The 27526-nt window shown below is 28.0% G+C and overlaps 1 protein-coding gene across 1 annotated transcript in view; it reads right to left on the reverse strand.

Annotated features, from left to right (window-relative positions):
- LOC103314725 (stalled ribosome sensor GCN1) overlaps window positions 1-23015 on the reverse strand; it is a 63846-nt gene extending 40831 nt beyond the window's left edge. The window contains exons 1-10 of the mRNA XM_064355226.1: window positions 22861-23015; window positions 22680-22782; window positions 22433-22628; window positions 18872-19058; window positions 18408-18816; window positions 17985-18361; window positions 9199-10023; window positions 6035-6213; window positions 5769-5979; window positions 1240-1807 (exon numbers count right to left, since the gene is read on the reverse strand). Coding sequence (XP_064211296.1) covers window positions 1240-1807; window positions 5769-5979; window positions 6035-6213; window positions 9199-10023; window positions 17985-18361; window positions 18408-18816; window positions 18872-19058; window positions 22433-22628; window positions 22680-22782; window positions 22861-22875 — 3070 coding nt within the window. The 5' untranslated portion in view covers window positions 22876-23015. The remainder of the gene's footprint in view (window positions 1-1239; window positions 1808-5768; window positions 5980-6034; window positions 6214-9198; window positions 10024-17984; window positions 18362-18407; window positions 18817-18871; window positions 19059-22432; window positions 22629-22679; window positions 22783-22860) is intronic.
- Between the last annotated feature and the right edge of the window lie 4511 nt (window positions 23016-27526).

Genomic DNA, 27526 nt, shown 5'->3' on the forward strand with positions numbered 1-27526 from the left:
TGCAGAACGAAGCTAAGTACAACCAAAGTTTTAATCATCTTTTTTATATATTTTTTAAAACAGGAATAATTTTATTGTTAAAAGTATTCAAAAAAATAGCGAGCGTGATTACTCGTATTTCAAAATCTCATAAGATACGTTGATAGCAGTGTCTACAAAAAAAACGTAATGCAAATCTATAGGTACCTAATTATTTTGTTAAAAAAATTAATTCCGAAATCATGTGCTTTAATTTTATACCACTATTAGAGAAATCGCTAAAATTCCTATTTGTGCCGATACATTTCTCTGTCTTGAACAAATGCAATAAAATTATTATCTTGTGGGTCACCCCAATGGTGGTTACCTCCTGCGGTGCGTCCTAAACCCGTCATAAATCTTCTTCCAGCTAGCTACGCATTCGAAGAAGGATGCATTAAAAGTTGCCTACTTACAATTTAATTTTTGCTTTATATCAAACAATTAAGAACAGTTAACAAAAATCTAAAATATCTCAAGTCTGTATTTTTAAATTTCCTATAAAATGGTTTTTTTAAATTCTCAATACAATGCACCGTTATCAAAAATTCGTATCAACTTCATTAACAGACATTTTATTTAATAAAAAAATATCTAGGCATTTATTTCAATCAAAAATGACTCTTCGACCTACATTTACTTTTAAAGAAACACTGCAAATGTCAAGAAACTCTTCAAGTCTAAATTTGCGGCTAAAAACAGTAAAAACAGTTTACACGTAAAACGTATGCGCCAGCTCCCAGAGGGTCTAGAGCCTTAAGCTCAGTCTAACATAACCAATGGTTAGATTCGTGTATTGCGGTTATAAAACGTTATATAACCGAAAGATAACTCAGTAAAACTGTGCTACTAGGGCATTATTTAAAAAATTCAAAATTTGTTCTACATGACTTGCTTTGGTAATTTCACGTAGAAAAATCACGAAATTAACCAAAACAAAAACGTTAAGTTCAGTCTAAATTATATTACACTCTAAGAATTAGTGTCACTTTTCAGCACAAAATTTCGGAGATTTTTTCAAGACGTTTTTCGACGAAAAATTTACGAAATTTAAAAGAATTTTCCAAAACAATTATTATAATTATAATTATTATGATTATTTACAAAGTAAAAAATCACAAAATTAAGTCAAACATTTTTAAATTGACAACAGTGACCATCAAACGTTGTAACCACAACAGTATTCAATGTTGCCAACTCAATTAAAAAAATCCTACTTACTTATAATTTCCACCAGTAACTCAAACATCTGCTTGATGGGCAAATACTGTGGATCAAAAAGATCCTTCAACCCATTTTGTTCCGTCGCCCTTAACCTTGCATGTTCGGAAATAATCTGTAAGCCATCATGAACCAACTCGTCGTGATTTCTCGCATAATTCGATAAAAGACTCAATTTCAACAACACAAAAGTGTAACAAAACGCAGGAACTGTAAAACAATTCTGAGTCTCATTTTTCGCAACGGTTTTTTCATGTATCAATGATACAGTTCGGACCATTGCTTTGTTTAAATTCTCGGCTTCCCAATTCGCGTCAATATCACATTGTGGTTTCAATAATCTCAATGTAACGAACGCAATAAGTTCGCCCAAAGTTTCCAACTGGTGTGTGAAAACTGTACTTCGAAGGTCGGTGTAAAGTTTGGACAAATAAGGAGCGGCAAGTGGTGATTGCAAACCGCTCAAAATGTAGGGAAGCAAGTCTTTGAAATATAAAGATAATTGCAAGGGATTGCCCTTTGCAGCGGCTCTTATCATCGAAACACAATTGATGATAGAAGTGTTCAACTGAAAAAAAAAACAGTTTTGCTGTTATAATCTGCGATACGTAATGTTATTGTATTTCAAAAACTAAAAAACATAAATCAGTTTGTGTTTTTTTTAGATTTTTTTTAGTGAAAACTGCATATTTTCCTTTATAGTGTCGCCACCGCCACTACTAGCACGGTTAAATGCCAGTAAACTTCTTGCCAAAACGTAATAGAACATAAATAAATTAACTGTGTTATTTTCACAAATTTTGAAAAAGTTAAATTAAGTCTGAAATTAATTTTCAGCAAGAAGAAATGTACAAAATTTTACATAAAAAAATGCAAAACCAGAGGAGTCCGGTTATAACGAACCCGCTTATAACGAACTTCCGGAAAAAACGAACTAGAACTGACTTAAAACATGATAAAATTTTCCGTTTATAACAAACCTTTTACCGAACTTTGAGGAATATGTGGAGGTTGATAATGACAAATCAGCAAGAGAAGTGTTAATTAATGAACAAATAACTGAAAACATTCTAATCAGAGAAAACGTATAATTACAGTGTAATTTGATAGTTGTGTAAAATAATATTTTATGATAGAAAAGCTGAAAAAAGTTATCCAAACGTTTTTGTCTAACTTTTGAAACTAAAAATTCGTCAAAGATAACGCAATATCAACTCTCTTGAGTATTTTCTTCAAAATTTACATGACTAATACAATTATTTTTTAATGAAATTTTGGGAGCTAATAGTCATTGTCTAGTTCGGTAATTGTCCCAAATCTCATTTAGAAAAAAAGTCGGGTTCAAAAAATATAAATTTTTAAATTTTAAATTTAAGCCAATTCACACAAACAAAACTTTTTTCAGACTATTGTAGTCAATATTTTTTAATGACGATTTGGGAATTAATACCAATTATTTTGGGCTATAATTGTGCTAAATCTCATTGTTGAAATAAGTCTGGTTTCGAAAATATCGTTTTTTTAAGTGAAGTTGAACGAAAATTAAATTTTCTCTTTTTTATACCACATAAGAATTTTGTTGCACAATTTTAGTCGATATTTTTAAACGAATTTCAAGAAGCTAATAGTCATTGTGCATATCTGCAATTGTCCCAAATCTCATTTAGAAAAGAAGTCGGGTACAGAAGATATGAATTTTTAAATTTAAGTTGAAGGAAAATTAAATTTTTGTTTCCTTACACAAATTTTTTCCAATATTTTTTAACAATATTTTGCAAATTAATAGACATTATTTCGGACTATAACTATACAAAACTTCATTGTTGAAATAAATCAGGTTTGAAAGATATAATATTTCTGTAGTCAAGTTGAAGGAAAATTAAATTTTTGTTTCCTCACACATTTTTTTTAAATATTTTTTAACAATATTTACAAATCAATAGACATTATTTCGGACTATAACTATACAAAACTTCATTGTTGAAATAAATTAGGTTTGAAGATATACATTTCTGTAGTGAAGTTAAAGAAAAATTAGATTTTTGCCAGCTTACACCAAACATGAATTTTTTTCGCAAAGTTACAATCGATATTTTCGAACGAAACTTTGGAAGCTAATAGCTATTGTCCAGTTATATAATTGTGCAAAATCTCATTTCAGAAAATAGTCGAGTTCAAAAGATACGAATTTTTAAATTTACGTAAAGTCACAAAAAATCCGTCTAGAATACCAAGTTTTAAAAATCTCTAATTCAGAAAGTAAACATAATTCAAGAATGCTATTTTGGCCTGACACAGACCTTCTTGTTATCTACAAACCGGCCAAATTTTACTTAAAAATTTAAACGAAAACACTGTCAAATACTTGAAATAACCAAAAATAGTAGTGAATGCACATTTTGAAAATTTGTATATTTTATTTACTTCCTTTCTCTCATTTAGAACGCTTATTGTTAATAAGAATATAACTGTATTCAACGGAGTTTACAAAAACAAAATACAAAATTGAATCTAAAATGTGTACTTTCTACTAACATAAGTATATTTTTTTGCAAAAAATTTGAGGGATTAGAAAAGGGTTAAATTTTATGTAAAACTTGAACATTTGGCAACACTATTCTGTGAGAATTTATAAATTTAAGTTAAAAAAACTAAGTGTTTTTATTAATTCCTAGCATTTTTTCACGAAAGATTAGTCAAATTAAAAAAAAATATGAAAACAAAGTGCAGTAAAGTCTTAAACATGTATTAGCTGTTTCAAAACTATAAAAACGCCAACGTCGCGTTTTACCGAATTAATTTTTTAAATAAGATTTAAATTGTAAAATATTTATTAATGATTAGATCTCTCATTGAAAGTATAAATTACATTAGCTATTATTCTTTTAAAGTGCACGAATTTTATAACAGCTAATTTTAAGAGAAAATGAGACGTTGGCGTTTTTATAGGTTTGAAACAACTAATACGTAATATTTGCTTCAGATAATTTCAATTTTTCACTAAAATCCACATAATTTTTCAAAAAAAATAACGAAATTAGGTTATATTCTTATCTTATAATATTCAACTGAACATGCGAAAATAAAAACGTTAAATTCAGTCTAAAATGAATATATTTCTATGAATCCAAAAAATCCGATCAGAACAAGAATGCTTCTTTGTTAGGTTTCAAGCATTTTTTAGTGACAAACTTACTGAATTCAACAGATTTTACCAAAACGTTTTTTACTTAGAAATATATCGTCAAAAAGATGAAATTTTAATCCAAAATTACTGGCTTTGATAAATTTCAAGCGTTTTTCGATAACTAATTCATTAAAACAGAAAGATTTTCTCAAAATAAATGTATTATATTTGCTTCTTCCGATTCATCCAGAGGCTTTTCTAATAGGAAACAAATTCACTAAAATACTAAAATATCAGAACATGACAAAATCAAATTAAAAAATTGCGCTCAGTTAGTTCTCAAATGCGCATTATCTGCTTCTTCAGATGATTTTCAAATATTTTCAATAAGAAACCCACAAAAATTCAAACAATTTTGCCAAAACATGGCAAATTCTATCTAAAATGTGTTTCGAGTGAATTCACAATTGTTTACTAGAAAAATGACCAGTTAACCCCAAAATAACATATTTTGCCAATTTCCAAAACTTTTTTGATTAGAATTCATAAAAACTAAACTAAAACAAAAAAATTCAGTTAGATCGATCTCACAAAATATGAAATAATAATAAGGAAAAAAAATTGTAAAAATTAACACAAAAATACATGTTTTAATCAATAATTATAAATAGAATAAATAGAAAGATTTTGGTAAAATAAAAAAGAAAAATCCCTAAATTTGATTCAAATTGGGTTATATTTGCTTATTTTGAAAGTTTTAGACTGTTTTCTAGTAAGAAACGGAGTATTAGTCCAGTCAATTTTTTTCATGTCTCAATCAGAAATTTGTCAAAATTTAAAAAAAAATGTGAAATGTAATTATTTGCTATAAATTTGGAAGCATGATTCAATTAGAATATATATTGTTAAAAAGACGAAATTTTAATCCAAAATTATTCACTTTGATAAATTTCAAGCGTTTTTCAATAAGCAATTCACTAAAATCGAACGATTTTGTCAAAACAAAGCAAAAAAATTGCTAGTTTGGTCTAAAATGCGTTGTTTGATTCTTCCTATACATTTTCAGTAGAAAGGTGAAAAATTAACCCCAAAATAACTTGTTTTGCCGTTTTCAGAATGCTTCTCGTCAAAAAATTCATCAAATCAAAACCGAACAAAAAATATCTCAGTAAGAGCTCACAAAATAAAAAATACTTTGCAAAAAAAAAAACACAAAAAAAATGTAAAAATTAACACAAAAAATATTTGTTTCGATCAATTTATAGCGTTTTTTGATAAGTAATTCACTAAAACAAAAAGATTTTGGCAAATAAGTACTTAACATCAAAAGCTGAATTCAGTGTGATTATAGTTTTTGAGATACAGTAAAAATTCACTTAACAAAATAAATAATAAAACTTACCATTGCTAGTCGTGATCGTATCGCTTGTTCTTTCATTTTCTGATTTTTGATAGCTTCCAATTGTTTAGGTGTATACTGTGGTGGTTTAATTTTTCCATCTTTCTTTTTCTTTTCTTCAATTTCGCGTCTCAGTTGCAATTCTTCCAATTGTTCTTTATAACTGTAAACTTTACTTTCGCGTTTCAAATTCATTGTTTCATTCGTTTCGTTTCTAAAATTTGGCAACTAATAACTGTTTAAAATTCCAGTATATAAACGAGAAATACCCTGGAACAACACTTTTGTCGTAAAGTTCTCCTTCAGGAGTCAAAAAAGTGAAATAATCGTCTTTAGATACTTGACATATTCGTGGGTCATTCAAATGAGTGGCAATTGTTTCGATTAAAGAAGGTAAAATTACTTCGGCGTTTAGTGATACAGTCGTTGCCAAAGCATTTTCATTCGTCTGAAAAAAAAACACAAATACCTATTTGTATAAAGATATATAAAAAAAAGCTTATGTCGAAATATTAATGTACATCCACAAATTTTACAAAATACAAAAATAAATCCTTAGAATAATTAAAAAAATTGAAACATTAAAATTTCCTCCTAAATTTATTTAAAAAACACGTATTTTCGGTTCACTTTCATATAAACCATTGTGATGCAAATAATTATCAGGTGTTTATTATTAAAAAAAACTCGCAACATGTCCTGATATTTTTACAGATGTGGTTGAACAATTTTTATCATTGTATTGTTGGTTGCCTACTAAATCAGCAAACCAGAATTCATAACCTAAGATTGATGAATAGTGATCAATAGTGTTATGTGTATTGAACAAAGAAGACATTTCCAACACTTTTTGTAAATAACAAATAAATATTTATTTATAAAAAAATCTGTTATCTTTTTTTTAATTGTCAAAAAGTAAGGTTATTTATTTTTTAATTTCATAACAAGTTTTTTTTAAATAAACACTTATTAGTATACAGTTGGCATTAACTTTCACATGAGTTGTCATGGTAACAGGTTAGTCATTTGCACCACAAAAGTTTTTAAACCGAAAGAAAAAAACAAATATTAAAATCTGTTACTTATATTATTTCATTGTTTATTTTTTTCTCTTTTAAATTTTAATTATAAACAATTTTAAAGAAAAACTAACTTTTTCCATGTAATAGCTAACATTAACACAAATCTGTAAGTACTAATATTTAAAGTTTAAAAAAATGATAGGAAACAAAACTTTGAAGAGAAAAACACTAGAAAACGAAAGCTAATATTTTTTAAATTTTACTATTCATTCTGTAATTGTTCTGTCTTTTGTCAAACTTGCTAAAAAACTTTTTTAGTTTGTTTCGAAATAAATACCTATTTGGAGACTGATATTTTATTTACACGATTTTGAAAGAAAACTAAGGCTATATTTAACAACTTCAATACCAAGCTAAAAGTTTTTCAAGACAACAATTTAAAAAATATTAATTTAATAATAATATTAACTTATGTGAAAAAAGAATTGAAATTTATTTGGATTGTAAATCTTAAACTCCTGTATAAAATAGTTCTAAGTTCTTCAGAATTCTTCTAAAATTTTGAGAATTACTAATTTACAATACAATTGCTTTTTAAAATTAACTTTTGAGCTTTAATTCAAGGTATTAAAAATTAATAATAATAAAAAAAGTTATGAAAAATTGCGTATTTGAATTCACCTTCTCAAACTGAGTAACATTTTGCCAAATTGTTGATACTTATCTATCATATAGTTATTGACATATGTCAATTTTTTTGATACAATTTTCATTTGCAACAGTTTATCTAAAATATCACAGCCCTTAAACCTTTTGTGATAATGATAAATGAATAGTTTTTTTTTTAAGTTTTCTAAAATTTTCAAAGATGTCAACTGTCAAAATTTTTGGCAAGTGTGATTTTTTCAAAATGGTTTTCAAAAAACTGCTATAACCCAGTTTTTTTAAATTGAGTGACCCAATTTTCTTACGGCAAGCGAAAGAATATCGATATTTATGGTGACTGTTATCAATACGTCCTATACCTACCTCTTACAGTTTTTGAAAAAAATCACAAAAAAATGGACTTTACTTCGTAATTTTCATAGTTAGTCAAGTAGACCTTGCAAAATAATCAACAACTGTTAAGCTTCAATGTTTTATTTAGTTTTTAGATGGTTCATTATCGAATAAGCAGTAAAACAATCATATTTAATTATAGTTTATTATAACTTAGTTAATTATGTACAGTAACTCAGTCAGTCTGCCATCGAATTTTGAACTTCTTGAGTGAAAATGTTGAACAAATAAGATATTTTTTTAATTAATAGCACCATTTTATCGTTTTTTTTTTAAGTTTACTTGATTATAAATAAAAATAATGAGCCAAAATTCTGTTTTTTGCGATTATTTCAAATATTGTAAGAGATAAATATAGAACATGTTAATAAAAGTTTGCATAAAAACTTGTTCTTTTAATGTCCATGGAAAAAACAGGGTCATTCCATTTGAAAAAAGTGTTTTATAATCATTTTTTTAATCATTTTCAAAAAATCATAGTAGACTTGAAATTTGACAGTTGGCAATCCTAAGACTTGAGAAGACCCTCTAAATCTTTGGTTTAAGTTAATTAAAGAAGTAAAAAAAAATTTTTTTTTTTGAAAATTCAATTTGAATCTTACGTTCCTTTTCAAAATTATTTTCTTCGACGTTAATCGAAAAATATTATTTTTTTCCCAAAACTAATTATAATTTACCTTAACTTTTAACTTTATCTTCGTGTTCAAGTTATTAAAAAAATATTGGAAAATCTTAGTTCATTATCAAAATAGTGTAATAATCAACCTCAGCCAATAAATAAACAAAAAAATATTTGTTTCGAAACAACCTAAAGTATTAAATTTTGTTACTAAAATTTTTAAAAAGTTATACATTTCAATACCTTCCTAAACACTGTCTTAGAATTTCCTTAGATATAAAAGTTTTGTTCTAAAAAAATCACTTTCAAAAATCTAAAAAAAAGTGTTAGAGATTTCATCAAATCTGAGATTTCTATTGTTTTTTTTAAACCTTTAAAAATATTAGTGTTCAAAAATTTGTCGTTGAAGTTTTTTAAAACTTTACTCTTTTTTTCAAAGTTGTTAGTTACAAATAAAAAAATAACAAAATTGCTAAAAACAAAAAAAAATCTGAGATCTGTATAAGCCAAAAAATTATCTTAAAATCACATAATGTTGCTCTGGTTATTAAATTTAATTGAAAAAAATAGTAGTAAAATAAGATTTTGAAATCATACTCATTAGGTCCCCGATTTCAAATTTTCAAACAATAGAAGTTCACAAACAAAACCTTATTGTTTAACGAGCATAATGTTTGCCAAAACGAGTGAGCGCAGCGTCTTTTCATAACCGATAAAAAACTGAAAAACTTACCGGCGAAGTGACGTACTCTTGCACCAGAACCTTCCTAAAGAAATCAGCTTGTTGCGCAATCAAAACCTTGGGCTTCACATTCAAATGCTTGGTGATTTTGACCCACAAATCGGGCGCAACGGCCACAACAGTCGGATAATGAGCTGGAAGAAAAGCATCCAAGGCCAAAAACTGAACATCTTCAAGTGCCAAATCCTGTGCCGAACACAAGGAAGTGATACACTCAACTAGTGCATGACTGGACATTTCCGTATTATTCTCTCCTTGAATTTTAACAGTTTCGAGAAAACTCAACAACTCCCTGAGCAAAGCCCTTGCCAGAGCTGCCTTCGGAGAATTTGTAACCATTCTCTTGAGAATCGTCAAACATTTACGACGCACTTTGGCCGAACCAAAAATCACACAGTATAGAACTGCACGATGTAGTGGTGAATTTTTCCCATTTAGGATTTTCGAATGATCAATTAGTAGTTTTTCGCACAGATGCATAACGTGAATCAAGCCGTCGTCGCCAGTTGTTGATAGGAATTTTTCCGAGACGAAAATCTGCTTATCCATGTCGAGAATAACGTTCCAGAGGTTTTGAAAGTTGGTTTCTTTTTCACCACTTACTGCGATTATTTTCAGGAGCATGCAACTTGCACACAAGCCTTCTGTTACAGGAAGACATTGTGCAGGTTGTGCAACTGCTCGATCAACTGATTTTAGTAATGTTGGTACTAAACAGGTGGCTTGATTAATTGTGTTTCGGTTGAAACAGGTGAGCATGCATTTTATGTATGATATACGGACTAGAGGAGTAGAGGTTTTCAAGCCCATGCCATTCTGAAATATCAACAAAATTGCTATAATTAAAGAAAAACAAAACAAACAACTAAAATACTTTGTTGAGAACAGATACTGTCTAAAACCATTATGTTTTGTAGGTTTCTGTGCTTGAGCAATATTAATTTGTTATGTGTAATAATAATAAAATTGCTACACCTAATTAGAGAAAAAACAAAAAGCATTAAAAACATTATTCTTCTTTTTTATTATTGTTATTATTTTATATATTTTTTGTTTCTTTTCGAAGCAGATACGAGCTGGAATTGTTCGATCTGTGAAATTTTTTTCACTCAAAAAATATTTAATATTAATATCACCATATATAACGTACTTAAAAAAACAAAATAAAGAAAAACAAACTTTAGTAAATTTCTGTGTTTAATATCCAATGTAAACATCACAAAAACGAAAAATAAAAAATACAGGAAAGTTCTAAAATAGTTTTGGCTTTAAATTATCAAAGATCCACTTTTTTATTTATCCTTTAACTTTAATTTTTAAAATCATATACGGACTGGAACTCTTCAATCTGTGTATGTTTTTCTATGTAGTACAGTACAACACATATTGCAAAAGGTTTTGCTTCTTATGTTCAAAGCAATTTCATGTCATCTAACATCTAATAACTATAACCTTTTGAAGAACGTTTAGGTAGTAATGTAATTTTGACTTTGAATTTTATTGAGTCTAATGTTTTTTGCTGAATAAAAAGTTAAAAGCATTAGGAAACTGTATGGAATTTAAGTTGTGCCCTGATCTTTCAAACTATTCTCTTGCTCTATTTGTCAACCATTTATTAAAAACTGCGCCTTCTCCTAATGCATTTAAGTCATCTTCTGTAATGCCAATTTACAAATAGCGAGACTAGGTAGTAATTTCAGCAAGTAATTCGAAGCACTTGTTTTTTTTAATCTATATTATCTTTTTTTTTTCGCAAATAATTATTTACAAATTTAATTTTTTAAAATCATATACGGACTGGAACTCTTCAATCTTTCATGTTTTTCAACGTAGTACAGTGCTCCTACAAATATTGCAAATGGTTTTGCTTCTTATGTTCAAAGCAATTTCATATTATCTAATAACTATAACCTTTTGAAGAACGTTTAGATAATAATGTAATTATAACTTTGAATTTTATTGAGTCTAATATTTTTTGCTCTATAAAAAGTTAAAAACATGAGGAAACTGTATGGAATTTAAGTTCTGCCCTGATCTATCATACTATACTTTTGCTCTATTTGTCAACCATTTACTAAAAACTGCGACTTCTCCTAATGCATTAACATCATCTTCTGTAATACCAATTTACAAATAGCGAGACTAGGTAGTAATTTCAGCAAGTAATTCTAAGCACTTGTTTTTTTTTAATCTATACTACCAATTTTTTTTCGCAAATAATTATTTACAAATTTAATTCAATTGTAATCTCAAAATATAACTAACTCCCCGGCGCATCCACCATTTTTAGATTGATAAAACAACTTATTTTAAAAACATGCTTGGATGTAGCCATACATTCTACTCTGTTAAATAAAAAATAATAATATAAATATTTACAATTTTTATCCAATTGTAATCTCAATATAGCTAAACGGCGTAATATTGTAAAAAACGGTCTGAATATCAGCAAAATTGCCATAAATAAAAAAATCAACAAAGAACTAACACAGAAACAGCTTTCACATTATTCTTCTTTTTTATTATTGTTATTATTTTATATATTTTTTGTTTCTTTTCGTAGCAGATACGAGCTGGAACTGTTCGATCTGTGAAAATTTCTTTACTCAAAAAATATTTAATATCAATATCACCATAAATGACGTACTTAAAACAAACAAAATAAAGCAAAACTCTAGATGAGCGAAAACAGAACCCTTCATTTTTTATTTTTGTAGATTTCTGTGTTTAAAAATATCTAATGTAAACATCACAAAAATGAAAAATAAAAAATAAAGGAAAGTTCTAAAATAGTTTTGGCTTTAAACTATCAAAGATCCACTTTTTTATTTATCCTTCAACTTTTAAAATCTTATTTATTTTTTAAAATCATATACAGACTGGAAATCTTTTTTATTATTGTTATTATTTTATATATTTTTTGTTTCTTTTCGAAGCAAATACGAGCTGGAACTGATCGACCTGTGAAAATTTCTTCACTCAAAAAATATTTAATATTTATATCACCATAAATGACGTACTTAAAAAAACAAACAGCAGATATGAGCTGCAACAGCTCAATTTTTGTAGATTTTTGCGCACAAAAACAAATATTAAGTAAATATAAATATAACCAAATAATGACATAATTAAAGAATAAAACAAAAAACACCAAAATAACTTCCAACCAATTTTTTTAAGCACATGCAGACTGGTTATTGTTATTATTATTATTGATCTCTGCTACACCACAGTCGAAACCAATTATTGTGTAGCCTATGTAAAATTTAGAAGAAGTACATTTTATAAAGTAAAATAAGCACGTAAAATATTACAAAAACAATTATAATTCATAAAAAAATATATCTACGTTATTAATTTGGTTCATTTCAGGGCACATCTTAAAAATTGGTGATTTTTTTTGGAAGTTTGTCCGACTAGCATCCAAGTAAAATAATTGTTTATTTCTAGAGTTTTGACGAGGTACACGAAAATTTAGATGTTTTAGCAGTTGAGGGCAATCAATTTTATTGTGTATAATTTTAAAAAGAAACGTTACTGCTGCAAATTTATATCTAATTTTAAGACTAGATACTTGAAACCTATTTAATAATATTTCTTGCGGGAAACCAACTGGAGGTTAAATTCCATTATCTCTATAAGCCAGAAATTTCAAAAACCTTCTTTGCACATTTTCAAGCAAAGTAAATAGGACACCACACAACTGATGCATATTCCAAACATGATCTAACAAATGAAAAATATAGTAATTTCAAAGTGTTAATTTGTGAAAATTCAAAACCATTTCTTATTACAAAACCTAACATCTTAGAAGCTTTTAGTATGACACTATCAATATGATTGGAAAACGTGAACTTTGGATCAAAAGTAACACCTAGATCTTTAACACAATACAGTTTTTTTAGGAGAAAAGAATTAATAAAATAATTAAACTTTATGACTGATTTGTTAGAAAATTGCATTAAAAAACATTTTGACGGGTTAAGATTTAACTCATTTTTCTGACACCATTCTAAAAGATTAAGAATATTCTTCTGTAGAACATTACAGTCAACAACATTACCAACAACAAAGTTGTAATCAAAATCGCTTTTTGTTGCTAAAAAATTGTAATTTATTTATTAAAATGAAAGATCAGTTATTAAAAATGCTTACGGTTTAATTTTTTTACTGAGCGTATCTCAAAATTGGCGAATTCCGAGTTCAGAGCTTTGTAGATAATCGCTTCAGTAGTCCAAACATGGAAAAAAAAAGGTTTGGGGGCTTCCCCACAAAGAAAAATTTGTTTTGAAGATCACTTTATAAAGTACGTTTTCTTCAAATGAAGACTAAATGTTTCAATATTTATTCTCCATAATGATTGTGGAGAATAGAGTAAAAGTACTTCTTAAAAAGGATAGCTGTACTCCAAAGAGTAAAAAAATCTTAGATTTTTGGAATTTGCCGTACTATTTAAAATTGAAGATTTTTTTACTTCAAAATAAAGAAAATCAAATATTTAAAAAAAACGGTTTTACGTTAAGTTCTACAATAATCTGCATCATATATAATAATAAACCACTGAAAGTTTTAGCCTGCATTTGAAGAAAACGTAATTCAAAGTGCACCTGGAAAGCAGTTTCAAACCAGTGTATTTTTGTGTGGAAGCCTCAAATCTTTATTTTGTTTCTACAATGTGTTTTTTAATAATTCTCATCAAGTTAACTTTGAAATTAATCTACATGTAAAAAAGTTTCTGCCGCTCGGCTCAACTGAATCTTCTGTCAATAAATGCCAAATCTGTCAGTTGAAAAATTCAATTAATTGATTTTAAAAATTTCGTTAAAATGCACTGTTACACAGTGCAAGAAAACACTTTTATTATCGAAGCTTATTTCCGAATTGATGCCCAAGTTAATAATTAAAATTCTGTAGATCTAAGTGACTGAAAGAGTGATAAATTAAAAAAACTATAGAACTGCGAAGTAAGAATATTAAGAAATTAGAAAACTGAAGTTGTAAGATAGTGAAACAAAAAATGTAGGAAATGAATATGGAATATGGAAAATAAAGAAACCAAAATGCTAAAAACCTGAGGACAAACTTGAAAACTGTGATAGAAACACCAAGAAACTATAAGATTGAAAAAATTAAAGCTTTTAAACAGAAAAAATGTAAAGAACAATTTTTTGTTTTTGCTTATCAGTGATTATTAAATTGTCTAAATAAAAGCATAACTTACAAATTTTAAAATGCCCAAGTTAACAACTAAAACTATTAGATCTAAGTGATTGAAGGAGTGATAAATTAAAAAAACTATAAAACTGCGAAATTAGAATATTAAGAAATTAGAAAACTGAAGTTATAAGATAGTAAAACAAAAAAACTAAAAATATAGGAAATTAATATGGAAAATAAGGAATCCAAAAGGCTAAAACACTGAGGACATACTTGAAAACTGAAACACTAAGAAACTATGAGATTGAAAAACTGGAAGCCTGTGAACATAAAATATAAAGAACAATTTTATGTTTTTGCTTCTCAATGAATATTAAACTGTTTAAATAAAAACAGAACTCCTAAATTTTAAAATGCCCAAGTTAATAACTAAAATTCTGTAGATCTAATAAGTGATCGAAAAAGTAATAATTTAAAAAAAACTAGTGAACTACGGAGTAAGAATATTAACAAATTGGAAAACTGAAATTATAAGAAAGTAAAACAAAAAAACTAAAAAATATAGAAAATGAATATAGAATATGGAAAATAAAGAAACCAAAATGTTGAAATATTGAGAACAAACTTAAAAACTGTGATAGAAACACCAAGAAACTATGAGATTGAAAAACTGGAAGATTGTGAACATAGAAAATATAAAGAACATTTTTTTGTTTTTGCTTTTCAATGATTATTAAATTGTCTAAATAAAAACATAACTTAGAAATTTTTAAATGCCCAAGTTAATAACTAAAAGGATATAAAGATTTTTCACCTAATTTGGTACATTATTGAGTTTTGAGGGCATCTTGCGAAACAATTGAGTTTTGATTGAAAAACTTGCAAACTGTCTGCGTTTAAAGACGAACTAATTACGAGAATCAATCTTTATCAAACACACAAGCGTAATGGAAAACTTATTTTTTTTTTAGAAAACAGAGAAATTTTAGATGCTTTGACCGATATTTACAAAATAATCAAATAACAACTTTTTGTTCAGTTTTGAACGTCTTAGGATTGGTCTATTTTATAGTTGGCAGAGCATTGTCTTGCAATTTTTTGAGTATTAGATAAGCAAGTAGGAGGTGCTTTTTATATTTTTATCGGTCAATTACTCATTCCTGTAACAAATGAGACAGCAGTGAACCGGTTTAAGAGCAGATATCTTTGACAGAACGGGATTCGCCTTCTAAATGGTGATAAAATGATCGATTTTGCCTAAGTTTTGAAATAATCTGATTTTCTTTTGACAAAATCACATTTTTTAAATTTACTCAACAGAAACTATAAGAATGCTAGAAAAGTATGACTTTCACACAACTACACTGGTGGTTTGGAAAAACTGATAATTAAAATTATAATAAATAAATTTTTAAAATCAAAATTGATAATTGGCGAAAACTGCAATTTTGACACTTTATTAAAAAATAATTTAATATAAAATTTGAGTATGCATAATTTATTATTATTGTTGCTTTACTACGGATAAGTTTACTGATTTTTAAAATGTCATCGTTAAACTACTCAAATCAAAAGGTTTTAGCTAAAAACAAACCACCATTGATGTTTTTAGTCAATTTTAAGCACTCAAATCAAGTCAAGTTACAAGTTTTAGGTCTATTTAAAATTTTAAGCAATTTTTTATTTTCAGCGAATCAAGTTGTCAGCGATTTTTTTAATTTTGGAGCAAAGGAGTGAATCAATTTTTTTAAGCAAACAAATTATAAAAATTAACAAGTGAGTTTTTGAGCTAAAAATCGACTTAAATGAAGAGATTTTTCCAAAACAAATGACTAAAAATATTATTTTCGGGCAAAGTAACGCAGTTTTTCTAATTTTTTTAGTTTTAGCTAGTGCGTAAAAAATTACGATATTTTAGCCATTTGTGAGTAATTTGTGTTTTAGAGCAAACAAACTATTCATATTAAAATTTCAGATTTATTTCATTTTAGAACTAAAAATTGACGGAAATAACCCAAATAAAGTTATTATAGCATTTAAAGTTACAAAAATTTGTCAATATAGGTTAATCCAGACAAGAATATTTTAGGTAAAATAAGTATATAACGTGTTAGGGAATGGTTTGGCAAAAATTTAAAGGTGGATAGAGAATGGCAAGACAATTCGATTAAGCAAAATTTATGTAAATCAGAAATGCATAGTTTTCCTAAAAAATCGTACTGAAATTAAAGCCCCAAATTTTGAGAACCGCTGAACTATAATAATAATAAAAATTAGCGTAAATTTTAATATTATTGACAAAACAGCAGAGGTAAATCAACTTTTTGGTTCACTACGTTATTTTTTTATTTCAATTTGTGTTGTGTTATTATGTTATAAAATCTTAGCAAAACAAGCTACAAAACTAGAGACTAAATAAATGGAGAATAGTAAGATTTGATGTACAAATATCTATACCCTATTTTTTAACTAAAGAACCACCAACACCGCAATTTCCTACAAAATACACCTGGCAACATGGTAATTTACTAAAATTTGACTTGGTGAATTTTATTTTATACAGTTAATTTACCTGAATATGTCATTAACTTAATTAACTTAATGTCATTAACTTAACAACACTGATAAAAAGTACAAAAAGAAGCGGACCGAGTATGGACCCTTGTGGCACTCCAGACGTAACTTCAAATACGTCAGATACAAAACCATTCAGGAAAACATTCTTTTGCTAAGATATGATTGAAAAAAATTTATCAGAGAGTCTGAAAGACCAAAATAATAATGTTTGAAAAGCAGTAAATTAAAGTTTACGCTATCAAAAGCCTTTATAGAAAACATCAAGTTGCATACCAAGATCTAAAGTCTCGGCAAGAAACTGGGAAAAGCGGGAAAGATTTGTTACAGTCGATCTACCACATACAAAACCGTGTTGTTCATTACATATGTATTTTTTAACATAAACTACATTGTAAATAAGCGTTTCAAAGCACTTGTTGAAGTTATTAATTAAATAAATAGGTCGGTAGTTACTAATGTCACTTTTGTCCCCCTTTTTGTAAATTGTCAATACAGAAGATAATTTAAATGCATCAGGAAAAACCGAGGTTCTTAGAGAAAGATTAACAATTAGAAAAAAAGGATAATACAATACATCAGCACACCTATGTATGACAAAAGTTGGAATTCCATCTGGTCCAACAGTCCTCTTAGGCTTTAAACTTGCTAAAGAAGAAAGCACATTCTTTAATAAAATTTAAAGTCAATATTTCATTATTATTAAAACAAACAATTATTAGATGCAGGAGAGTTGTTCTGAAAATAAGATGCAAAACCATTAATATCCATAACAAATCACCAAAACTGCTAACTAAAAAAATAAGAACAAACACTTAAACGGCTTCGTCCAGTCCTACAATTAAAAAAAATGGAACAGATTTTGTCGATATGTTTGGAGTATCAATAAAATTACTTCGAAAAAAAAAACAAACTTAAAATAGCTTTCGCCTAATGCATCAATTTATTTTATTTTATTTATTTATTTTGAAGGCAGATACGAGTTGAAAAAGTCGGATTTTTGTAGATTTTTGCGCTTAATAAGCAAATATTAAATTTAAAATTACCTTAAATGCGTCCACAACTTTGGCAGGCACCTCCTTCTCAAACTTGCAACCCCACAAAGCAAACATCTCCAAAGCGAAACAAAGCGTCTTCTCATGAACCTCACTCTCCAAAATCTTCAAGAAACAATCAGACACATTGACCAGTACTTCCCCCAACTGATCTTCAGGAACATTGTTATAACTGAAATAACCAATGGCTTGCAAAACACTTATTTTATGATCGACAACAGTCAATTTTCCCTCAGAACCGTGAAAAACGGCAAAAGTCTTCTTCAATAAATCTGTAACAGCTTTGGGTTCTTTAATTTGTTGAGCGAGTCGTTTGCACGCATCGGCGGCTTCGTTTTTTGCTTGGTCGTCCTTTGAGTATAGATTTGCTAAAGAAAAAAATTAAAACAACTTTTGACTTGATTAAATACACACCAATTAAACTGTTTCCAATTTCAACAGCACAAGTGCTCAAGTCTAGATTAAGACCTGAAATCACAAGTCCAACACACTCTAAAATCACTTCGGGGTTTCGCAACATAGCTTTCTGAAGTGAGGACCAAAGATTCGTTTTGAATAAATCAAAACTGACTTGTTTTAATAACGGATAAGTGGCTATTACAACATTTGGCAAAGGTCTCGTTTTACAACTGACAAAATTTTTAATAAAAGTCTCCAAAAGTGAATTAATGTACGGGGCGATTAAATCATTTTTATTAATACAAGTCAGTCGTTTAGCTATCGCTGCTGCTAAAACAACCACATATTGGGTCTGTTCGGACTTGCTTAATTTATCTAAATACAATTTTTCACTTTCTGGTATTGAATTCCATGAATTATTTAACTAAAAATAAACGTTTTAATTTATTTTAATCGTTAAATTAAAAAAAAACACTCACAAGATTGAACGCTTTAGTTGAGCGTTTTTCAATCCCTGCTGCCACAACTGTTGTCAAAAAAACGGCTTGAACTTCGACGATTTCCGATAAGTGGGTTTGGAGAATGTTTTCGTTGACTCTCCAACCAACTGTGACCAAGAGACATGACCAGTGTAGGGCATACAACCCTGTCTGACATGTGTTCGTACTAAAATTCACCACTCAATTAATTTAAAATAATGAGAAGCGCAACAAGTTCGGTATGACATGTTTACTAAGCGATAAACATGAGAAAACAATAGTAAAAGTTTGCTATCAATCACATATATTTTTCAAAACGCTGTGAATACGGATAAAAAAAATAGTTTTATCTCTAAAAATCTCCAAAAATACAAACAAAAATAAACACATATTTGGAATCCTCAGGTAATTTTACATCAAATAAGTCTACTTCTTTGTAAATAGAAAAAAATTTGCCCAAATTGTTTTATTCAATTTATTTGCGCAATTTTCACTCAATTGCCACCAAATTTTGCTCATAAATAAATAACTAACTAGTAAAAAAGACTACAAGTCATTTTAGACCAATTTCAATTTTTTTATTTAATGTATATTTTATTTTTATTTTTTGAAAGATTTGAAAAATTTAAATCAACTACATTTCGTCCAATAACTCTAAAAGCACGAATCATAGAACAAAAATGAAGACAGATTTGAAATCCTCAGGCAATTTTACGTCAAATAGGTCTACTCTTGACATAAATTCTCGGTCATTGTAATTTTAACAATTTTTTTTTTTGGTTGGTAGATACGTAAAAAATTTGCCCAAGTTGTTTTATTCATTCATTTGCGCAATTTTCACTCGATTGCTATCAAATTTTGCTCAGAAATAGATAATTGACTAGTAATAAAGACTACAAATTATTTTAGACTAATTAAAAATTTTTTATTCAATGTTTATTTTATTATTTTTTGGTAGATTTAAAAAATTAAAATCAACCACGTTTCGTCTAATAACTCTAAAAGCACGAATCATAGAACAAAAATGAAGACAGATTTCAAATCCTCAGACAATTTTACGTCAAATAGGTCTACTCTAAACATAAATTCTCGATCACAGTAATTTTGTTGATTTTTTGTTTGTTGGTAGATAGATAAAAAAATTTGCCCAAGTTGTTTTATTTAATTTATTTGCGCAATTTTCACTCGATTGCCACCAAATTTTGCTCAGAAATAGATAATTGACTAGTAATAAAGACTACAAATTATTTTAGACCAATTTAAATTTTTTTATTCAATGTTTATTTTATTATTTTTTGGTAGATTTAAAAAATTAAATTTAACCACATTTCGTCTAATAGCTCTAAAAGCACAAATTATAGAACAAAAATGAAGACAGATTTGGAATGCTCAGGCAATTTTACGTCAAATAGATCTACTCTTGACATAAATTCTCGGTCATTGTAATTTTGTTGATTTTTTGTTGGTTGGTAGATAGGTAAAAAATTTACCCAAGTTGTTTTATTCATTTATTTGCGCAATTTTCACTCGAGTGCCACCAAATTTTGCTCATAAATAAATAACTAACTAGCAAAAAAGACTACAAGTAATTTTAAACAAATTTCAATTTTTTTATTTAATGTATATTTTATTTTTATTTTTTGAAATATTTGAAAAATTTAAATCAACTACATTTCGTCTAATAACTCTAAAAGCACGAATTATGGAACAAAAATGAAAACAGATTTGAAATCTTAAGGCAATTCTACGTCAAATAGGTCTACTCTAATCATAAATTTTCGGTCATTGTAATTTTGTTGATTTTTTGTTTGTTGGTAGATAGGTAAAAAATTTGCCCAAGTTGTTTTATTCAATTTATTTGCGCTATTTTCACTCGATTGCCACCAAATTTTGCTCATAAATAAATAACTAACTAGTAAAAAAGACTACAAGTCATTTTAGGCCAATTTCTATATTATTATTCAATGTTTATTTTATTTTTATTTTTTGGTAGATTTGAAAAATTAAATTTAACCACATTTCGTCTAATAGCTCTAAAAGCACAAATTATAGAACAAAAATGAAGACAGATTTGGAATCCTCAGGCAATTTTATGTCAAATAAATCTACTCTTGACATAAATTCTCGGTCATTGTTATTTTAACAATTTTTTTTTTTTGGTTGGTACATACGTAAAAAATTTGCCCAAGTTGTTTTATTCAATTTATTTGCGCTATTTTCACTCGATTGCCACCAAATTTTGCTCATAAATAAATAACTAACTAGTAAAAAAGACTACAAGTCATTTTAGGCCAATTTCTATATTATTATTCAATGTTTATTTTATTTTTATTTTTTGGTAGATTTGAAAAATTAAATTTAACCACATTTCGTCTAATAGCTCTAAAAGCACGAATCATAGAACAAAAATGAAGACAGATTTGGAATTCTCAGGCAATTTTACGTCAAATAGGTCTACTCATGACATAAATTCGCGGTCATTGTAATTTTGTTGGATTTTTGTTGGTTGGTAGATAGATAAAAAATTTGCCCAAGTTGTTTTATTCAATTTATTTGCGCAATTTTCACTCGATTGCCACCAAATTTTGCTCATAAATTGATAATTAACTAGTAATAAAGATTACAAGTCATTTTAGACCAATTTCAATTATTTTATTCAATGTTTATTTTATTTTTATTTTTTGGTAGATTTGAAAAATTAAACTCAACCACATTTCGTCTAATAACTCTAGAAACGCGAATGATGGAACAAAAATGATAACAGATTTGGAATCCTCAGGCAATTTTACGTCAAATAGGTCTACTCATGACATAAATTCGCGGTCATTGTAATTTTGTTGGTTTTTTGTTGGTTGGTAGATAGATAAAAAATTTGCCCAAGATGTTTTATTCATTTATTTGTGCAATTTTCACTCGATTGCCACCAAATTTTGCTCATAAATAAATAATTAACTAGTAAAAAAAACTACAAGTCATTTTAGACCAATTTCTATTTTATTATTCAATGTTTATTTTGTTTTTATTTTTTTGTAGATTTGAAAAATTAAAATCAACCACGTTTCGTCTAATAACTCTAAAAGCACGAATCATAGAACAAAAATGAAGACAGATTTGAAATCCTCAGACAATTTTACGTCAAATAGGTCTACTCTTGACATAAATTCTCGGTCATTGTAATTTTGTTGATTTTTTGTTTGTTGGTAGATAGGTAAAAAAATTGCCCAAGTTGTTTTATTCATTTATTTGCGCAATTTTCACTCGATTGCCACCAAATTTTGCTCATAAATAAATAACTAACTAGTAAAAAAGACTACAAGTCATTTTAGACCAATTTCAATTTTTTTATTTAATGTATATTTTATTTTTATTTTTTGTAAGATTTAAAAAATTAAAATCAACCACATTTCGTCCAATAACTCTAAAAGCACAAATCATGTCACAAAACTGGAAACAGATTGTCCTAAGCATAACATAAAAAAAAATTAAATAAGTTTTGATGAATAGCTTTCATAATATTTAACTGTATCCATACTTTTTAGCGACTCTTGAAACAATACTTACGTCACGACCAGATTTTTGTGTTGGGTGGCAATGTCCACAAGCATCAAAGTGAGGCATTTTATGGCAAAATCGGAATGTTTTTCAAGCAATGCCACGATTAAATTTCTCACCAGAACTTGAGACGAACTGTCGCGGTATCGGGGCAAAGTTAACTGAATCACCCGACAAATTCCCTTGATGATACTCTCATTGATAGCTGGAAATGTTTGTTGATGAATTGGGGATGCATTTAAATATTAATACTTACCGGGATTTTGCAAAACATCAATCACACTCTCTATAACCTCTTTTCGCTGTTTTAAACTCGCGGTTTGGACGCGGTATGGAAGATCCTTCAGGGCTTTTGCAAGCTGCAAGTTAGTTGTGTGTTATTTATTGCATTTTTTGCTGTTTTTACAAAATTATTCAACACGTGAGAGTTTTCTTACCTCTGTATCTGCCATCTTTCCCAACTGGATTTGACTGACACATGACAGCCGATTTTGAGGTTAAGATAATATTATTATATTACGAAAGAATTGGTTATAATTTTGTATAAATTGTACAATTAATCGTGACAATATTAATACAGTTATTTTATTGTTATTGTAAGTTAAGCTTCGATATAATAAATAAAATTAAATGTTATGTTCAGTGCTGCCATCCCAGAAAAATAAAATTCACCACATTCGAGTACCACATTTGAAAATTGCCTCAAGTTTCACAAGATTTCGTTTAATTATTTTTGTATGTTGTTGTTTGATGAAATAAAGGGTTGGAACCTAAAAGTTTGGTAAAAATAAATGCACCTTGTATGTTATTCAAAACATGTATATTAAATAATTTGTCTACTAATGTCGTACTGAACAAGACTATAATTCGGTATTCAATGTTTGAGCTGAAGACGAAACTGCAGCATCTAAAGACAACTCTGAAGACTTCAATGTCCCTCAATTCAATTTATTGTCAGTTTTTCAAACTATAAGACATTCTCTTTTAAAGTACATTTTTTTAATGATTATTTTTTTCCAGCCCTATAGCTCGCTTACGGTTAGTCCTACAAGAAAAATGAATAGTACTTTTTTTGTAGAAAATTTTATCAGCATTAATTGTGGTGAGAAGACAAAAACTGATAGGAGTGATTGTTTCCGAAATAAACAAAATAACAAAAAAAGTCATCTTCAACCCCCTCTTCCTCCTCGAGCTCACATCACACCCTTGAGGAATTTTGATATATGTTTACCCAAGTCAAAAGAAAGCGTTTAAAAAAATTCCAACTATCTTTTTTGACTGATTTGACTGGACTACATACATACAACAAAATATGAGGAATATGAAGGACTAGCCAGTTGCCCGAGGGTTCGCACGCATGTCCACAACTATTTTGAAAAGCTAATAAGACAAACCTTGTAAGAAATAATAGGAACACATAATTTTATTATTCGTATGAACTATATTTTATTGCTTCTTTTTTGGTGCATACAACACAGTGTGGAAGCTTTAACTGGAATAAAATTGATAACTTGGATATTGGCATTTTTTGTAAAAATCTACTGTTTGGCGCATATGGGTATTGTTCATCTGCTCTATGAAATGCACAGCCATTTCTAACTTTTTTGTATGTGAAATGACATATCGTTTAAAAGATCGCTTTCCAAACAGTAGAATTTACTACCTATTTTCTAAATATGTATTTTAAGAGATGAAAACCTAACACCAGTGATATAAATTCTTAGGTAATATTTATGTTATTAATTTTATTTCAATTAAAGGTTAAGGTTAACCTAATTAAGAACCTCTTTATATACCATATTTGTGGTACTATAATTTCGAAAATGAAAATTTTTTATATTTAACCACTTTGGGGCTGGAACTTTCAACAATCTAGAAACACGCTTTTTTTTAATTTTAACCAAATGCTCAAATACTAAATTTTATCAACATTACTTTAAAAATTATGGATTCTGATGTTTAACTTTTTTAGGAGTGGAATTTCTAAAAATTTTTATTAAACACTTGTTTTTTATTTTATTCCGAAAACTCAAATACAAATTTTTATAAACATATTATTACGAATTTTTATGTTTAATCTCCATATGAGGTAAAATTTCCAAAAATCCTGAAAAACGCTTTTCTTTATTTTTAACCGAAGACAGAAATACCAATTTTTATTAATATACCTTAAAAAAAGACGCATTTTTATAAATAACCCTTTTAGGGGTGGAATTTCCAAATGTTCTTAGACAACGTTTTTCATCTTTAACTGGAAACTCAAATATTAACTGCATGGATACAAAGTAAAATTTACGGATTTTTATACAAATTCCAACCCCTGCTCAACCCTCTTGGGGTCGGTATTTTCAACTAAAACACGTGTTTTTTCACTTTTCGCTGAAAACCCAAATACCGACTTTAACCAATGTAAATTCAAATGTTACAAATTTTTATAAAAATTTTAATACGTTATTTAACCCTCTTAAGGGTTGATTTTTCGAAAATCCTGAAACAAGTTTTTTTTAATTTAACAAAAAACCCAAATACTAATTTTCAAGGACATAACTTCAATGGACGTTTAAAAATGACGGATTCTCTAAACTCTAATTCTAAATTCAACTCCCCATTTAACCCCTTTAGGGGTTGATTTTCAAAAAATCCTGAAATACGTCTTTCTTTATCTTTAACCCAAAGCCCAAATACTAATTTTCAAAGATATAACTTAAAAAATGACGGATTTTTATTCAAACTTTAACACCCTATTTAACCCTCTTAGGGGGTGATTTTCCAAAAATCCTTTCATAGTACACCCCTACGTTACAATAGCTATCTACTGTGAAAATTTCAGGTTTCTATCCTGAGCCACTATATATAGATTGTAAAAGATTTATACATGCAGATGACCTAAAAATTGCACACACTATTAAATCTTATGAAAATTGTCTATTGATGTCTTAAACTCTTGGTGGCATTAGAGTTGAACATTAAAAAATGTAAAAAGATCACATTTGCTAGAAAAACTAATTTAATTAACTTTTATTATAATATAAATGGTACCGTACTTGAAACGTGCAGTAAAATTAGGGGACTTAGGCATAGTTATCGATAGTGGTTTGACCTTTACAGTTCATATTATTCAGCTAACTAGTAGTGCATTAAATTTATTAATCAAGAAAGCTGTGTGATCAACATTAAAAATAAATTATTTTTGAAACGGTTTCCTAGGAAATAATTCCCAGTGTTGGCACATCTACATACTGTGTTCACTGTGTGTTCATCAAGTCACCTATGAAATTTGAACGTAATGTGCCGCTTAATTTAAATTGTGAATGTCGTCAAAGTGACAGATCAGTCAATATAATGCAAAAAGGCTTCGAATTTAAAAACGCAAGAGAACAGAACAACAAAAATCACGGAAATATAAGACACAAACTCTATACTTGAAACAACTTTGCCGAAAAATGCAAAAAAGTGAGTAAAAAACTAATTCAAAGATTTGACAAAGATAACAATACTTAGACTAATTTGAATTCCATAGTCGGACTTGATGAACAACCATTTTTGTACACATTGTATTTTAAGAAATTACAAATATCATTTTTTGTGTCACAATTTACAATAATTGTAATGGATTGTCATAAAACTTTCAACATTTAATCCACTTTAAGTTTGGTTTAGTTATCGATTATCCTTTCAAGCACATCCTTTTGTGCCACGAAAATGAAACGTTACAAAGAATTAACCAGCAAAAAATTTGTAAAAATCTTGCAGACAATTTCTGCAATAACAGCCTTATCAGTGCCTGATTTATTCACATATAGTGGTTTACCAGTAATTTACATCCTCTACTCAATTTTAATCGCCTTCACTTTAATGGCATTAAGCGTTTACACGTTGCATTTCAAAGTGATTTATTTTTAAAAAAAATTTACTAGCCACCGTTTCAATTTTGGACAGTGTTTACAATTTATTTCCAAACTTTTTAAATTGTGGTGCTTTTTATTTTGCTTATTTCAAGTGGCAACTCCTGTGTATTTTTATAACGTTTGAAGCAGAATTAAAAAACGATTATTTTTTTCCTATTACAACCCTAACGTAAATTTTAAAACATTCGGAGTTATTTACAAAAAACTTGTTTTTGCCTGCTATTTTATTAACAAATTTAATGAATAAAAATCGAAGATGGCTCTAACCCTCTTTATTTTTATATCATTCGATTCGGAATTTAAAAAGCAACATGTTTTAATATCACAACCATATTGCATATCACACTTTTGGAGTTATTTCTCAAAAACCTTAACCTCGTTCGACTTTTAATTATTAGTCATTTGTCATTGACAGAATGAGCTTTTAGCAAATAATTTCGAATGCGTTAGGATTTGTAACAGACTTGTGATAATAAAAAAAAATCTTTTTTAATTCTGCATCGATTGACATAAAAAGTAACGGTGTTGAAATCATCTTCGATAGTATGTATTCATTAAAATTGTCATAAAAATATTTGACTAAACAAGTTTTTATCAAATAACTCCGATTCTATTAGGATTTACGTTAGTGTTGTAATACAAGAAGTTGTTCGTTTTTTAATTCTGCATCAAAGGATATAAAAATAAATAGGGGTTGCCATTTAAAATAAGTAAAATAAAAAACTCTAAAGTTTTAAAAGTTTGGAAATAAATTATAAACACCCTGTAGTAATTCAAATCAATCGAACTTAACTAATTAGTCTGTTAGACCTTGTTCAAGACCTACCTAGTAATAATGTCATCAAAAAAATACTGTTTCTATTTTTTAATAATTTTTCAAAGCAAAGATGTAAAAAAGTTTTTTTGGTTTTTATTTTTTTTTAACAGTAACCCCTGAACCGATTTAAACAAGTTTTTAGGGACATGTAAGATGCTAAAAAGGTATCATAGTACCTTTTAGTATTATATATTAGTATAGTAACATAGAGTATAAATAATATCTAGAAAATATGGAAACTCCAACTTTAATAATAACTGAGCTACAGAAGACGGGAGCTGGGCTGGACCAGCCTGTAGATCGATGCATAATGATATTTTCTACAATTTAATGAAATAAAACTTGGCATTTTATTAGAAAAAAATTAGTTATGGGTGC

Source organism: Tribolium castaneum, chromosome 2, assembly GCF_031307605.1.
Source record: "Tribolium castaneum strain GA2 chromosome 2, icTriCast1.1, whole genome shotgun sequence".
Taxonomy (NCBI): domain Eukaryota; kingdom Metazoa; phylum Arthropoda; class Insecta; order Coleoptera; family Tenebrionidae; genus Tribolium; species Tribolium castaneum.